The sequence below is a fragment of the Hippocampus guttulatus genome, chromosome 6 (assembly GCF_054856545.1).
Source record: "Hippocampus guttulatus isolate MCC_2025c chromosome 6, RoL_Hgut_1.0, whole genome shotgun sequence".
NCBI classification, from domain to species: Eukaryota; Metazoa; Chordata; class Actinopteri; order Syngnathiformes; family Syngnathidae; genus Hippocampus; species Hippocampus guttulatus.
Window position 1 is genome coordinate 21638569 of NC_141266.1, and position 15534 is coordinate 21654102.

Sequence of the window (15534 nt, forward strand, 5' to 3'; positions counted from 1 at the left end):
GCATACATCTGCACGACAAACGGTAAGGACAACCGCTGGTCTGCCTGCCTGTTTGTCTGTGTGTCCTCCGAGCGGAACAAAACGCGGATGTGTCTCAGTGTCGGACGCTTGGCCGCCATCCATCCAGCGAGTCGTTGTCCCTCCCTCTCCGTTATTCACTCACTCCTCGCCCCGCCTGCCTTGGTGCCTTGCTCCCCCGCGCCCGCACTCTTTTTCTCTGGCTTTCCCCCGGCCAGCTTTCGCCTCTGGCCGGCCAAACGCAGCCGGACGGACTCCGCAGGCTTTTACACAGCATAACGCGGAGGAGAAAAAGCAAGAAGAAAACACAACTGAGGGGAACAACAAGCGGGCGCAGTGCAGCATCGCGCTACCCCGCCACGTGTGTAAATCTCTCGGTGTTGCTTTCAACGGCCTATTAGGGACATCTTTTTTTTTTTTCTTCATCAGAAAAGTGATATTCGAACTTTCGAAGATGTAAAGAGTCTGCGTGTGCTGCTAAGCTTGAGCTGGACATTCATTCAGCGGCACCGTTAGCTCGCTTGTCTCTGTGGAAACCAAATTTTTTTTGTGGGGGGGGGGAGTGGGGGCCAAGCCGAACGAATTCCCCAATTGTCTGCGGGAAGAAAGAAGACAAGAAAAAAAGTAAGTACCGGTTCCCCAATTTCTCGCTTTGGGCCAAATGTGTGCGTTTTGCGGCGGGTTGGCAGGCGAATGGCGACGACGTCATCACACACTCACGCGAGTCATTTAATTAGCTTCAAATAGCGGGCCTTTGGCTACTAAACGCCGCGTCCACGTCTAAAACATTCGCATACATTTATTCTGAAACACACCGTGGTCTGTTTTTGTCGGCATTTTGATACTAAGCGTCGCTGTTCGGCATTCTGTATGAAAGTTAGCTTAGTAGGCTAACGCACAGCTGGAAGAGTAGTGACTGTTGCTAGTAAATAACCAAACATTTATTGAGACACTCGATTCGATTTTAAGGATCGGTCATTACTTTGACACTCCTCGCTGCGGTTGGATTGTCCCGCTTGATTACGCTAAGATTGATGATTTGACTTACGCACAGTAAAAACAGCATCAGTCGACCTCACGACCTGAGCAGTGAAACCTTTGCTGGTCTTCTTCCACTTATACAAAAAGAATACAATAAAACACTTGTTTATTTGGGTTTGCCTGTAGTGGTGGTTGCCTCACAGTTCCCGGAGTTCGAATTCGAGCTTTGTCCTTGCTGTGTGTAGTTTGCATGTTCTCCCACAACAAATGCAAGTTAGACTAATTCTTTGGTTCTCAGCTAGGGTTGCCACAAATAAATATTTGTAGAATCGATCCTATTGATAACAGTATTCCATTGATTCCTCGAGTAATTGAGTAATCCTGACCCTTCAGTTGAGAATTACTGCTGTTCGTAGGTGTGACGGCTTGTTTGTCACTGTAATATGTGATTGACTGGCGACCAGTCCAGGACGTAACCCAATTCTCACCCAGTCAGCCCGAGATGGGCTTCAGCTCAACTCACTGCTCATATGTACATTTGTGATGATTTCATGCTTTGTTTATCGCTCTTTGACCAAACTGTTGTTCTTAAGTACACGCGTCCTGTATTTACAATGAATAAATGATAGCATTTTACGCACTAATCAAACATTACTTGCTTAAGGCTCATGCTTTGTGCCATTATCCATACATTAGGCTGATTGAGATGTACACATCTACAGGAAGTGGAACACTCTCGCCCTGGTCATGAAAAATAAATATCCGTTTATCGGCAGCTCGTTGCGTGGCCTTGCAGTGAAAGTTAAATGAATGGATTGTCTAAATAATGCACACGACAACTGACTGGTAGGGCTGGATGATTCCGGAAATAATAAATATCCCAATGACTCTGATTGAGATTGAAATCACGATGAATGTAATGATTATTCCTTAAGTACAAAATGACCTTGTAAATACCTCATGAAATTCAAGCGTCTTGCGTTTTCATTGTGCTATGTCCACACATTTGATGCGAATAAGAATACCCCGTTATCTTTCCCATATTTATTTATATCTTATGTTAGTGTTTTATTTTTATTTTCACGAGTCTGAAACTGGGCTTAGCTGGGACCTCAGGTCTTGTAATTTGTGCCATGTCATTCAGAAATGTGTGTTGGCATAAGAAAAAAAAAGTCCTTTGACCTTTGCATCCTTGTATTTTGAGCAAAGAGAAATTCATTGAATCCCTGAAAACTCTTCTTTAAATATAATTTGAAAGAACAACAACGAAATGTGCACTAACTTTTCAGGAAATACTTTTCACACTTTGTGGGTACTTTTCACACAGATAAGTGAAACGATGTTATTTGCTAGCAAGATTGATTTGTTCGCAATGCAGTCATTGTTTCAGGAGTGGGAAAAAAATATATAAAGTTGTACAAAGTATTGCAAGGACAAATTGTTCTGCACTTTGGAGGACCGTGAGGCACCTGACTGTTGGTTGTCACCTCCAACTAGCTTGACACTGAGCACTGGCTAACGCTGGACGAAAGTATCACACCGGTTGTGTGACACGAGTCATACTTTTGAGGTACTATTTGGAACTATGACGCTTCGAAATAATGAGCAGGCTCCGTAGAAGACAGAGAAGCTGTTGGCTTTTCCTCTCATAGATTCTCACATGCACCGCATGCATGGCATGTGGCCAGTCACGTTGTGCTCAGCAAGGAAGCAGACTTGGCCTCTCCAGTCAGCAGAAGACAATCCACGAATATTATGACCCCCCCGTTCGTGTCTGCCGAATGGGATGTTTCTCCTCTGCCTGCGAGCCGGTTTAATCCCCAATTCATCAGGTCACAAATCTGTGTCAAAAGCATGAACATTGACTTTGTTGTGATTGCCGTCCACTGTATGGAAAACATTTCGTGAACAGGTCAGCAAATATGGAGAGTGACTCTTTTACTGTCTTTGCTGGACGGCCGCATCTTCTTCGACGGCTTTGTCAGGAATGCTACAAATTTTGATGATTGGTTTGACACTCGGGAGGCCTGACCCGAGTTAACGCTAACGAAGCGTGTGCGCGAAGCATGCCAGCCTCCCCCGACTGCCACTTCAGGCCACAATGTGCGCATTCAGGCTTTGGCGGCTCTGCCCGCAGAGCTGCTGGGAAACGGCGGCGGCACGATGGCCCATTCAGCAAAACAATTCGCAAGCTGTACACTCGGGTTTGCGACGGTACGGGCGGGATCGAAAGGTTTTTTTATCCTCCTCTACACCCTCGCGATCGACTTGGGACCAGTCCGCGATCTACCGGTCGATCGCAATCGGTGTAATGGGAACCCCATGCATTAGAATGTCCATAGCTCCTCTAGTTCATAGTATGATTGAAAAAATTTTTTGTACAGGAGCTCTTCTGTTTCTGATTGTCGCCCTTGTAAAATATTTTCAGGTCACAAACTTGCATGAGAATACTTCCTGTTTTTCATGAGATTGTTCTCGTTTTGTGGCCTCGAAATCGTTTGGTTCAATCAAAATATGGTTCTGTAGTTCTGATTTTATGACTGCATTAGCGGTCACCTACGCCGCCGTATTAACGAAAACGCCGCGGTTTACCGAAAACCGCTGTACTGATAACTGGGATGGTGCGGGTTGGACGTTTTGGATGCAGTGGCAATGCAAAACGATGCGTACTGAACCGAAGAATTGCACCTGGTGTCCTGGAAAGTCGCTTGGTGTCATGATGATCGTCTCTTTGGGATCAATCAAGAATTTAGGGCTCTATTTCTACTCGTTTATGTCAAAAAGTTGTTTCATGAAGCGAGTTTGTGATCTCTCGATGTCCTGTATTTGTCGTCCACCTCCCACATTGAGCATGTAGACGCTCTTCCTTGGAAAACTTAACTCGTGTTATGAATGAGTCATCGTTCCAGACGACGAATACGTGGAATGGTTTGCTCTGGCGCACGTCTCATGGCTGCGAATGATTTGCTCCCGTTCTTGCTTTCTGTCCCGCGGTAAACCATCTATTAGTTGACTCGATAACTTGTTCTTCATTGATTAAAAAAGTCAAGAGACAGTACGGAGCTCTTGTGCCGTGATGGCAGCCGGATGTTAACGTTCCCTGCATTGTCCCCCAACTCGATACCTGGCTGCCGTCTGCTCCATTTAGCTTTGCGATTAGTCCAAAACGCAAAGAGCCTTTACCATTGGAGACTTTTGTTTTTTGGGGTTTGCAGATTGGAGAAGAACTGAAGCTGGGCCTCCCTCTTTTGAATCACCGTGTCTTTCGAACGTAGCTTGGCGGTGAGAGAGCTAGAGAGAGACACACAGACACACACACACACAACTTCCCGTCTCCCTCCCCTGCCAGAGGCATCCCCTCTCTTTCATTGGGCCTTTGAAATGGTCAGAGCCGACTCATATGATCTGCTCGACCAATGGAATGTTATTCACGGGAGGGGAGAAAAAGTCCTTAAAACTGCTGAAATCAACAGATGATCTCAGCACATGAACCGAAATATGTCACCTTGATTTGGAAATTCCCTCCAACCTTGCGGCAACAGTCTAATACTTGCCTGTTGCTCCCCTTTGGACCCTTCCTTTGCTCAAAGTAATTTTCTTATCTGTTGTAGTTTAGATTTCTGGTTTAGTGTTATGGGACATTGCACAACAAACGCGCTGTTGGCTTGAAGAGTTGGCAAAATAAAGTGGGAAAACTATGTCAGCCGTCCCGTCTTGCACTTGTGCTGGGGAGTCGGGGGGGAGGGGGGGGATTGACTAATATGACATGGAGTGAAAAATAGACTGTGCCATACAGTACGGTGTTTCATGGACGGCGGCTCACACGAGGGTACCACACAGCACTGGGGGTTGAATCTTTCATTTTGTCCTACTAAGATTTTGTAGCAATGTGATGTGAAGACCCCCCTCCCCCCTCAAAACATGGAATGAGCACTTCAAATGCCTCTAAAATCCTCCGTAAGAAATACATTCACGATTGTTTGCTAGCGAGCTACAGTGGTCCCTCTACCTTCGAATGCGTCTTCATTTCAAATTTTCAAGTTATGAAACGCCTCAACAGGAAAATATTGCTTCTTGTTACGAAAGAAATTTCAAGATGGGTAAGAATACAGTATGGGCGTTTCCTGAACGCAGCATACTTATGGGGGGGGGGGGGGCTTTGAACGAATTAGGGCATTTACATGGAAAATGCGTCTTTACTTCCAAAATGTTCTAGTTAAGTAATTTCTTTCAGAACCAATGAATTTTGTCAGTAGAGGTACCACTGTATTTTACTGCCCGCATTGCTCTTCTCGCAAAGAATGTTCTTTATGTGCAGCTTCCGATAGTTATTTTAATAATTGCGCCATTGTTTTTAAAACTGGTGACGCTGCCGTCGAATTTATGGCCTGAATGAGCTCTTGGTTGGATCTTTTAACTGAAACTCTAAACCAGTCCGAGCAGGGCCTTCCTGACTAGCAACAAAAATGTTGAGTGGATGTTTTTTTTTTTTTTTTTTTTTACCATTTTACTCAAATTTGAAGGTGCTTTTTAGCCCATTTTTTCTGTAGGTGAGAGCACACCGCAACATCACCCAAAAGGTCTTGAAAACTGTTGTGCATCGTTCTGAATTGTTGTTTGTCAATATGTGCCAAGCATTTGATTGGCGACCAATCCAGGCTTGCGTTTTCGGAAATGGATTTACGCATGGAGATAAAAAGAAAATAAAAAAAGCACATTGTTCCGATGCATAGTTTTCAATGATCCCTTTGTTCCCAACCCAACTTTGTTTACAGTATATAGCGCTTTTCCAACAGATGTTCCTCCATTCCATCTTTAAATCATGTCATTTTTAAAAAAAAAAAGAGCTGTTTAACGCTGTCTACTGTATAATTAAACACAGCCCACGAATAAAACGTCTCTGTAGAAGCACAGTGAATTTTGGCATGTGTCCTCACCGCCGTTTTTTAGAACATGAATATTCCTCTTGAGATTCTAACACGGACGCGTTAAATCTTGGTTGACTGTAAATTTCACTTAGGCATTTTCTTTGCCCCACCCGACCGACTCAAGCATACGCTAGTGCACAGCTGTGTCTGGTATGACAACAAACAGCATGCTGAAAATGGGTCCATCACAGGAAAATGCCGTCAAAAACTGAATGGCTAGGTTGAGATGTAGAAAAGCGGAATGGCAGTTTTTCAAACTCATGGGTTGACAATATTGGTGAATCATAGAATCGGCATCTTGAAGTCCGGCAAATGTCACTATTGTTGGCATCGCCGTCCCTAACTGTCGCAAAGGCAGCACCTATCCGTTTGGTATTATTCTACAAATGACATTGGGTGACCGGCCCCGCACTCTTGAGTGGTCAGGAGCCAATCACAGGCTTGCCAGAAAATTCAAGCAAATTTTAAACAGAGCTGTGCAGCTTCTCGTCTGAGGACCCTGGACATTTTATGGATGTTGAGAAAGTATGGGCCTCCAGCTACAGCCGATTGTAATAGGTAGTCAGATAGTCGGAGGTCTTGTGTCACACGTGATGAGCATCGAGAGAAATCAGTAGTGGCCCCAATACTGCACCATGAGGGACACCAGAGTTAAAGGTTGCGACTGTGAGCCGTGGCAGGAGCTAGAAAATCATTTTGAACAGATCCAGTGATTCACTATTACACAGTGTAATACGTTTACTTTCAAAGCAAGTGTGGATAATGCGTTTTGGCTTGCTCCGCTGTAATCCGAAAAAGAATCTAAGCTGCATGTTTCCAAAGTCATAGAGGGAGGGGAGAATTACACATGCCACCAGGCCAAAGAGGGGGAAGGAACCCTTGCAGATTACTGGTGGGGATGGAAATGCTTAAGGATTGACAGATGCTGAGACTGAGAGTCCCAAGAATGGAAGGGGGGCCATTCCCCCGCCGCCGTGCACATACGATGAGTAATCGCTCACATGCCGCTTCCCCCTTTTTAACTCTGCCACTCCCTCCAACTCGTCACGTCCTCGCTGGGTGCGCTGTGTAAAGGGGCCGAGGGATGCGCTGTTGGAAAGTATGAATGTAAAGTTGCAGTCGCTCTGAGTCACGCTCCCTCTCGTGGGCCTCCACAGGCTCGGCCTCCGCTGTACGCATCAGTCAAATGCAAACCACCAGGCTTCCAGTTTCAGACCAAGCGATTGTGCCACTGTCGAATTCTTGAAATGACATCGTACCGACTGTGCCCAATGACTGCCCCGGCTCACGAGACACACGTGTGGTTGTGAACCCCCTGCTGCACTTACACTTTGCTTGGAGTGCTGTGACTATTTTGGTCTGGGCGTGGAGCATGTGTGCCCCATCTTCATTTTTACTTCTAATGTGTCTTGTGTTTTAGGATGCTGTCCGAGCTGAGCGCCTGGTTCTGGCAAGAGCGGTTGTGGTTTCCCGAAGGTCTGGGCTGGGCTGACCTGGAGGACCGGGATGGACGAGTGTATGCCAAAGCGACCGATTTGTGGGTGGCCCTGCCCATCGCTCTCTTATTCCTAATTGTCCGTCAGGTCTTTGAAAGGTCAGTTTGCGTGCTTCCATGCGTATGTATGTGTGTGTGTGTGTGTGTGTGTGTGTGTGTCTCGGCGTCTTCAGCGTTGTCATTTTACAGGGCTCGTCAAATCATGTTTCAAATTGATTGTATCATCAAATTGAATGTATATATATTTTTTGCACCTTTTGTCCCAATTCTCTTCTTCTTTTGGATTAGTAAATTCATTATTATGGTGTCCCTCATGGTGCACTACTGGGGCCACTACTATTTTCCGTTCACGCTATCACTGACAGCCATGTTGTTTTGCAGGACGGTGGCAACGCCTCTGGCCTCTTTACTCGGGGTAAAAGAAACAGTACGGCTCAGGGTGCCTCACAACCCCACATTGGAGTCGTACTTTTGCAAAGTTACCAAAAACCCCACGCAGGTAGATGTCCATAGCCGTCGAGCATATTTCGCCTCGAAACATTACTAATCGGCGGTTTGCAATTGCAAATGCAGGTTTCTCTCGTGAGTCTTTGCAAGCAGACGGGCTGCTCGGAAAGACAAGTGCAACGATGGTTTCGAAGGCGGCGGAATCAGGACAGGCCGAGTTTGCTGAAAAAGTTTCGAGAGGCCAGGTAAGCGCACACACATACGCGGACATACGGCGTGTGCCACGTTGCCAAGAGCGGTGCTCCGAGCTGCTGCCATTCATGTGTCACTCCCGACTCCATGAGCACATTTCTGCGGACGAAAGTAGCGCTCTATTTTTAGCCTGCACATGTTATAATGCCTCCATGTACCTTTTGCCTTGACACACACAATCGTTAGCGCATGACCCACAGTAACTCAATCACCACTGCTGCTTAAGTTAGTGTGTGATCATTCATGGAAATAGAGGTGCGGTTAAAACAACGACCTCATCCTGTGATAAGATTAGAACTCACTTTTTCTAAACTGGAAAACCGGACAGCACCTGAGCTTACACTCACAGGATATGGGCATCAAACATACAAGGATTATTTTGGACACGAAAGGATGACTCAAAATGAAGTCATTAAAAACTAAGTCCCATAAAAAGAGAAAACAATTTGAATTTTATTTAAAAGGGAAAAAATGGGATGTAGCCCAGAGTTGGATATTTAGAATGAATCTGAACGTTTAGTAATTGTATTGTTCGTGGATCGGGTCTCGATATTGGCAAGGACTTCAAGTCAAGTGACTGTACTTTTTTTTATGTTATTTTTTTAAGTGTGACCGCAACAATCTGACTTTGGAGGAATTTGATAATCGTGCCTCTGCTGAATGATCTCAAATCTGGCCTGATTGGTGACCATGTGTGCACCCGACTGTAGTTGCCCTTCAACTGAGGATTTGTGTTGTGTGTTTGTGTATGCTCGCATGCGTGTTAGTAAATGCGCCAACTGTTTCTCTCCATTGACTGAGCAGAAAGTCTGTCTATGTGTGTGTGTTCTCTTGCAGTTGGAGATTTACCTTTTACCTTCTTGCTTTCATTGCTGGCCTGGCCGCCCTCATCGATGTGAGTATAACCGCCATACCTCGGCTGTCTTCTCCCTCCTCCCACCTCATTTACGTCCTCGTGTCCCATGCACGCTGAGATCTTGTTTTGACTGCTGATTTTTTTTGGGGGGGGGGGGGGTCAGCTGGTCCAGAATGCCGCTGCCCGCCTCTTGACTGGTACTCGTAAGAGGGAGCACATAACTCCTACTCTGGCATCCCTTCACTGGCTCCCCATACATTTTAGAGTTATTTTCAAGATCCTCTTATTTGTTTTCAAATCTCTGAATAATCTAGCACCACCTTACCTCTCTGAGCTCATCCGCCCCTACACACCTGCCCGGCGCCTCAGGTCTGTGGACCAGACATTATTAGAAGTACCAAGAACTAAACTGAGGCTCAGAGGGGATCGAGCCTTTTCTGTTGCTGGTTCCTCTCTCTGGAATGACCTCCCACTGAACATTCAGCAAGCCTCCTCGCTGCCCATCTTCAAAACCCTCCTCAAAACTCACTTGTATTCTTTGGCATTCGACTCAGCATGACTTAGATTTGTTCTTGGTTTTTCTGTTTGGTGCTTTCTACCGCCTTTATTACCGATTTGTCTTACTGTTTATTGTGCATGTTAAATTGCTCCATGTACAGCACTTTGAATGCAGCGATGGCTGTTTGAAAGTGCTCTATAAATACAGTTGACTTGACTTGACTTGACTTGTCCTTCTTGCAGAAACCTTGGCTGTATGACGTGCAGGAGATGTGGCAAGGCTTTCCTGTGCTGGTACGTCTCTTGAAAGCGCACTTGGAATGAAATGCAAAGGGCTGTTTTGGCCAGATGCAGGAATTACATGAATTTTTATATATTGGTAAATTTAGAAAAAAATATTATTTTTTTTAAGAAAAACATTTCTACTTTCCAGGTAAAGGCCAATATGGTCTTGATTTTTTTTTCCTAATGGCTGTACTTTTTTACCCCCCAACAGACCGGGTTCATGTTTTCTTTTTTATTAGTCTATAATAGCATTTGACCAAAAAAGGCCGCGCAATCCAGATTATACGATGCATTGTCATTTATAGCGTTAAGATTTCAGAGGGAAAAAAAATCGTTTCTGTGCCTAACCCTTCATTCATAAGTATGGCTAAAAATACAGTATTACTCTATTACATATTATTGTTATTATTGTTACGATTTTGAAAAGATGATGTGCTACGGAAAAAACAAGGGCAGTTTTGGAATCTGCGCAAAAAACATGTCCAGAAAGGTTTACTTGCATCTCTGATTTAAAAAAAAATGGTAGTTTGGTGACCAGTGTAATTAGTGCATGTCACCCCCCCTTTGTTTTAATTTTGTTTGTTTTGTTTTTTGCTTGTTTTTTCAAATCAAGTTTTCCACAACACGAAACGGATTGATGTTGGTTTATTTCCCTTCCTCAGACTCTGCTCCCATCTCAGTATTGGTACTACATGATCGAACTGGGCTTCTACGGCTCCCTGCTCTTCAGCGTGGCCTCCGATGTCAAACGCAAAGTCAGTGGATCAAAAAAATCGAAGCAAATCCCACAAACGACCCTACTGGGTGATTGAGAGGGGGCAAAACAAGAAAACTCATTCTGTCCTCTCGCTGTGTGATCCATTCTGGCATCTGGCATGTGTGTGTGTGTGTGTGTGGACGTTGGACTGTTGTCGCACGTGTGTATGAGACCGAACGCATGTGTTTGGACTTTGCTCGACGTGCGTCAGCTGAATGAAAATCCTGCGCACAGCAGGTTTCGAACCCGGCGGACGCGTGAATAAGATAAAACGGCTGATTTTTTTATCTTATAGGACTTCAAGGAGCAGATAGTCCACCATGTGGCAACCATCCTCCTCATCAGCTTCTCTTGGTGCGTCAACTACATCCGTGCCGGAACGCTCATCATGCTGGTGCATGACTCCTCTGATTACCTCCTGGAGGTAAACACACAAATCAGGCTTTTTTAAATCCAACAGTTGCGTCAATAAGGTTAAGTTGAGTTTGGCAAACTGAAGAAGACAGAAATGCCAAATACAACACTGCCACCTAGTGGAGAAATACTCACATTTTTCCTCTCTCTCTCTCTCTCTCTCTCTCTCTCTCTCTCTCTCTCTCTCTCTCCCTCCCTCCCCCCAGTCTGCCAAGATGTTCAACTATGCTGGCTGGCGAAATGCCTGCAACTACATCTTCATCGTATTCGCCGCAGTCTTCATCGTAACTCGCCTCGGCATCTTTCCCTTCCGGTAGTGTTGAAAATTGGCGTTCTTCAACTTGAATTGATTAAACATTCCGAAAGCAATCCATCCAGAAATTCTTTACCTTGATCCCCTGACTCATGAGTGACCGGGCTAACAAATTCTTGAGGTAGGGGTTCAGATTTAACCCTTTCAGGGACAGCGGTTACTACAGTGGACAGTTTATCGTGTTATCAGGTTACAGGGTGCATGAAAGGGTTAATAATAACAGTTAAAAAAAAAATTAAAAAGGAAAAGTATCTAAAAAAAAAAGCTCATCTGCTAGAAAAAAAAAGACATATTTTAAACCAACGTCCAAAGGGACACGTAAAGCCATCACTGCTGTTGACCAGCGTAATGTGAGATCCAAGCGCTAGGCGGTAGCGGCGGACTCGACTCCGCTCACTTCACACCAAGCAGCTGGTTGACACGTTGTGAAATGTTTTTTTCAAAAGTGATTTCAAATGCTTTTGAAGTTCACTGTCAAACTAAACGTTGAAAACTGAGAGTTAGGCCGTGCATATTTAAAACAACCCTAAACAAGGCTTTCAGAATGGCCTGCTTGCTTAATGCTGACATATTGGAAAACTCCAATTGACATGCCAAAGTTTAGCATGGATCGTGGCAGTTTTTTTTTAAACTCTCTAAGCAACTTATTGGAGTCCGTGTCTGCTAGCTATACTCACGCGTGTTATGCGGCAAACTGTGTGAAGCCAGTTGAGTCACTGTCAGTGGATGGCGGGCCGCAACCTTTGGCCACGCCTACATAGAAAGTCTTTTCAAAATGTTGTCATCCTAAAAATGGACCATCTATGCAGGATCATCTACTGCACTTGGGTGTACCCCGTGACCATCTATGAGCCCTTCTTTGGCTACTACTTCTTCAATGGTCTTCTCATGGTGCTGCAGTGTCTTCACATCTTCTGGGCCATTCTCATCATACGGATTGCCGTCCGCTTCCTCACCAACAATGTAAGTGTTTTTGAAAGACCCTGTCAAGTACATTCCGCGATTTATCCCCCCCCCCCCCCCCCCCGAAATACATTTTAAAAGTTTGAAGATAATTGACAAACGCGTGAAGACTACTTTTTGTAGTACTCTGTGTTCACTATTTTTATTTTTAATTTTGGCGTGCCTTCATGACACACTTTTTCATCGAGTCACTTAGAAATCAAGCCGCCCTTATGCGGGATCTGTTCAGAAATACTGCTAAATGATTCACTTTAGGCTTTACTATTTTCTTTTTTAGGGGTGGCTTTACTTTTTCAGTTTATACAGAACTGTCATGATTTTTTTGCTTTTGGACACCATGTGCACAAATTAATTGTGCCATTGTTTATTTCCAAATGTTTTATTGCTCAAAAATGCAAGGGGACACAGGACATATTCACAGGAGCATCCGGATCAATATTTAAACCTTGTCGAAAGCTACGATAATTTTTTTGTTTATTACTACTTCTGACTGAATCACGATGAAAGCATTCAAATCAATAAGGAATCGAATTCCAATCACAAGGCTCGAAATCGATTCGAAAGGTTCTTAACAAAGCCCCGCCCTGTCGTTTGCAACACTTCTCTGTGGTGGTGTCAAAGTTAGAAGACATTCTTATTCACTTTTCGGGGACTTTCAGTCCGCCAAAATGTTGACAAATGACAGAAAGGTGGAAGCGTCATCTCATGTGACGTCATGCAAGCCTTTGGCTCATTGCGCATCAAAAGGATCACGCACGCACGCTTTCTCCTACTTGCAGGAAAAGGTGGATGACGAGCGCAGCGACAAGGACGAGACGGACGAGTCCGAAGATGAGGAGGAAGAGGAGGACGTTAAAAAGGTCCCAAAGGCAAACGGACCGCTGCAGAACGGCCACGCGGTGCTCAACAACAACCACAGCAAGTTGGAATGACAGCAAGGACGTGCACGCCGCATGGACTCGTATGCCGGCGGCACAGGCGGCGGCGAGAGAGATGCAAATTTGACACCTTTGTACAGCACGACGCACACACACATACACACACATTTGGACAAAGCCAAACGAACGCGGCAGGAAGCATCATGGCTCAGTCTTGCTTGGTCATCAACGGTGGCCTGACTCTGATGTGGGCCCGCGTGCGTTCTCACTGCAGACAGGGAAGAAACTGGAGAGGAGGGCGGAGGGGAGTGACCGCGCCACGCCCCGCGTAGCTTTCCTCGCTCGCTCCAACTCTGTGTGCCTTACAGCCCAATAACGGCTTCTTTCAAAAGAAAAAAAAAAACAGAGCACCATTTTTAAACCTCGCTTTAATTGTTTTTGCTTTTTGCTTTGACTAAAACTGAACAAATGGAGCATCCCTCTTATGAAAGGGGAGGACGGGGCATTTATTTACCTGAATTGTGTCTATGCAACGAGCTATCGCGATGTCTTTGCACAACCTCACACTTCCTTTCTTTGACTTTCAAAACTGTGTGCCTCACACTTTCTGTCAAGCTCTTGGGACTTTCATTCACTTCCAATGCCACAAAGCTACAGTCCCAAAATATTTTCTCAAGCTTACTGTCTGCCCTCAAATAGTGACCATCCCTCCAACAGACCGACCATGCTCCCAAGGTAGTCGTTTTGCAAATTGAAGCCGGTCAACAGCAAATTTTAATCAGAGATGGCCATAACGTATTCTTGATGCTGATTTCAAAAATATATTTACTTTTTTCCGAGCACATCAGATTTGTTTTTTTTTTTTTAATCTCTGAGTTGCTGGCACCCTGAAGAAGACAGTGACGGAAACGCCAAATACAACACTGCCCCCTAATGGAGAAAATGTTCAAATTTCTCTCTCTCTCCAATATATATATACAGTATATATATAAAATAAGTCGTTGAATGTTCCCACTTGTTGGGGAAGACTGTTTTAAAACGACCACAACATTCATTTCATGCCAGCGCATTGTCGCAGCCCAATTAACCGCCCCGCTTACATGGTGGCCATGTTGGCAAGGGTGACTTTCCTGTTAAAGACAATACACAGGCCTCAACAATAACTTGAAAAATGCTCATTTATCAACCGATTGTCATGGGCTTTACCTTTTTTTTTTGTTTGTTAATGCCCACACATGGGCTCTCAATAAAGAACACTTGGAAAAGAAATTACCCATGAAAGGTTATTCCTAGCCCCGTGGTGGTAATTGTACGGCGATGTGTGCAACCGCATGCAGCACAATGTGCCGGCATCCCTTGTTTTGGGTTTCTCGCCCTCCACGCATGGAATCACTGCGCTTAGCAACACTGGAGGCATGCGGCTCACAGGGATGTGTTGTAACTACCCAAGTTCACATCGATGCCTCTTCCCATCTGCAGTTGAGGAACAGCCACTATTCATGGAAGCAGTATGTTGAGCACTGTTTCAGATTTGACCCGTTTGCAGAATTGCAGCTTTGATTGTGTTTGCTGTTTTTTTGTTTTATTCACATTTATCGGAACAAGTGGAATCTTGCTCATGTTAAAGACCACTGCCTAGTTGCTTGGGTGATGTTGATGAACCCGGGCAAACATTTTGTACATGAAAAGAGTCTCGAAGTGTGATATTTGACGTCGCCAGGAGGTTATCGCAAAGCCATGTTTTGTTATGCTTTAACATTTCAATTTTTTTTTCCCTCCAATGTCAAGTGCCTTATTTGTAATTTATGGGACATTCCCTCTCCTCTGCTTGTCCTGTTCTTCTCTGTCTCCGCCTCCTATACACACACACACACACACACATCACAAGCAGCATGTCCTCCTTCTTCACTCTCCTCCTCCACGTATCCCCCATTCCACCGCCACCTACCTTTATTGCTCTACTTTCCTTTCAAACTAATCACGACCAACCGACCAGCAAGCTTTCTTCTTCCCCCGGTCGCACAAGCAAAACCTGGGTCCGGGTTACAGTATTATTATTTTTTGTTTTTGTTAAATGACTCCCTAAGTATTGTTATTAATAATAAAAACAAAAGATTATGAATCACATCGACAATCTTGTATGTCTTGTATTCTTTCTTACCGAAGTATTTGAAGCAAATGATTCATTTTCAAGTTGTTCTCATTTTAGATTCCACAGAGAATGAAGTCCATTGTATTCATTTGTTTCATCATGAAACTTCGGATCAATTGAGAATCCCCAACCGTCATGCAGGTGCAGTATAATGCTAATCCAACAACCAGGAGTCTTGCTCCGTTTCTCTTTCTGTTTTGTGGTCGACATTACTTTGAGTTTAAAGATTTAGGTCCAGCCTCTTTAGTTTAATGTGTGTCCTGAAGCTACAAAGCCTCAAGAAAGCTCTTTTTTTCT

At 44.6% G+C, this 15534-nt stretch overlaps 1 protein-coding gene across 1 annotated transcript; it reads left to right on the plus strand.

The window, feature by feature from the left end:
• Positions 1 to 163: 163 nt before the first annotated feature.
• On the plus strand, positions 164 to 15219 carry cers2b (ceramide synthase 2b). The gene is made up of 11 exons (XM_086114515.1): positions 164 to 642; positions 7348 to 7521; positions 7804 to 7921; positions 7996 to 8114; positions 8959 to 9016; positions 9719 to 9769; positions 10423 to 10515; positions 10813 to 10941; positions 11138 to 11244; positions 12054 to 12207; positions 12987 to 15219. Exons 2-11 carry the CDS (start codon positions 7349 to 7351, stop codon positions 13137 to 13139), a joined length of 1155 nt encoding a protein of 384 aa, XP_085970641.1. The 5' UTR covers positions 164 to 642; position 7348; the 3' UTR covers positions 13140 to 15219.
• Positions 15220 to 15534: the final 315 nt, after the last annotated feature.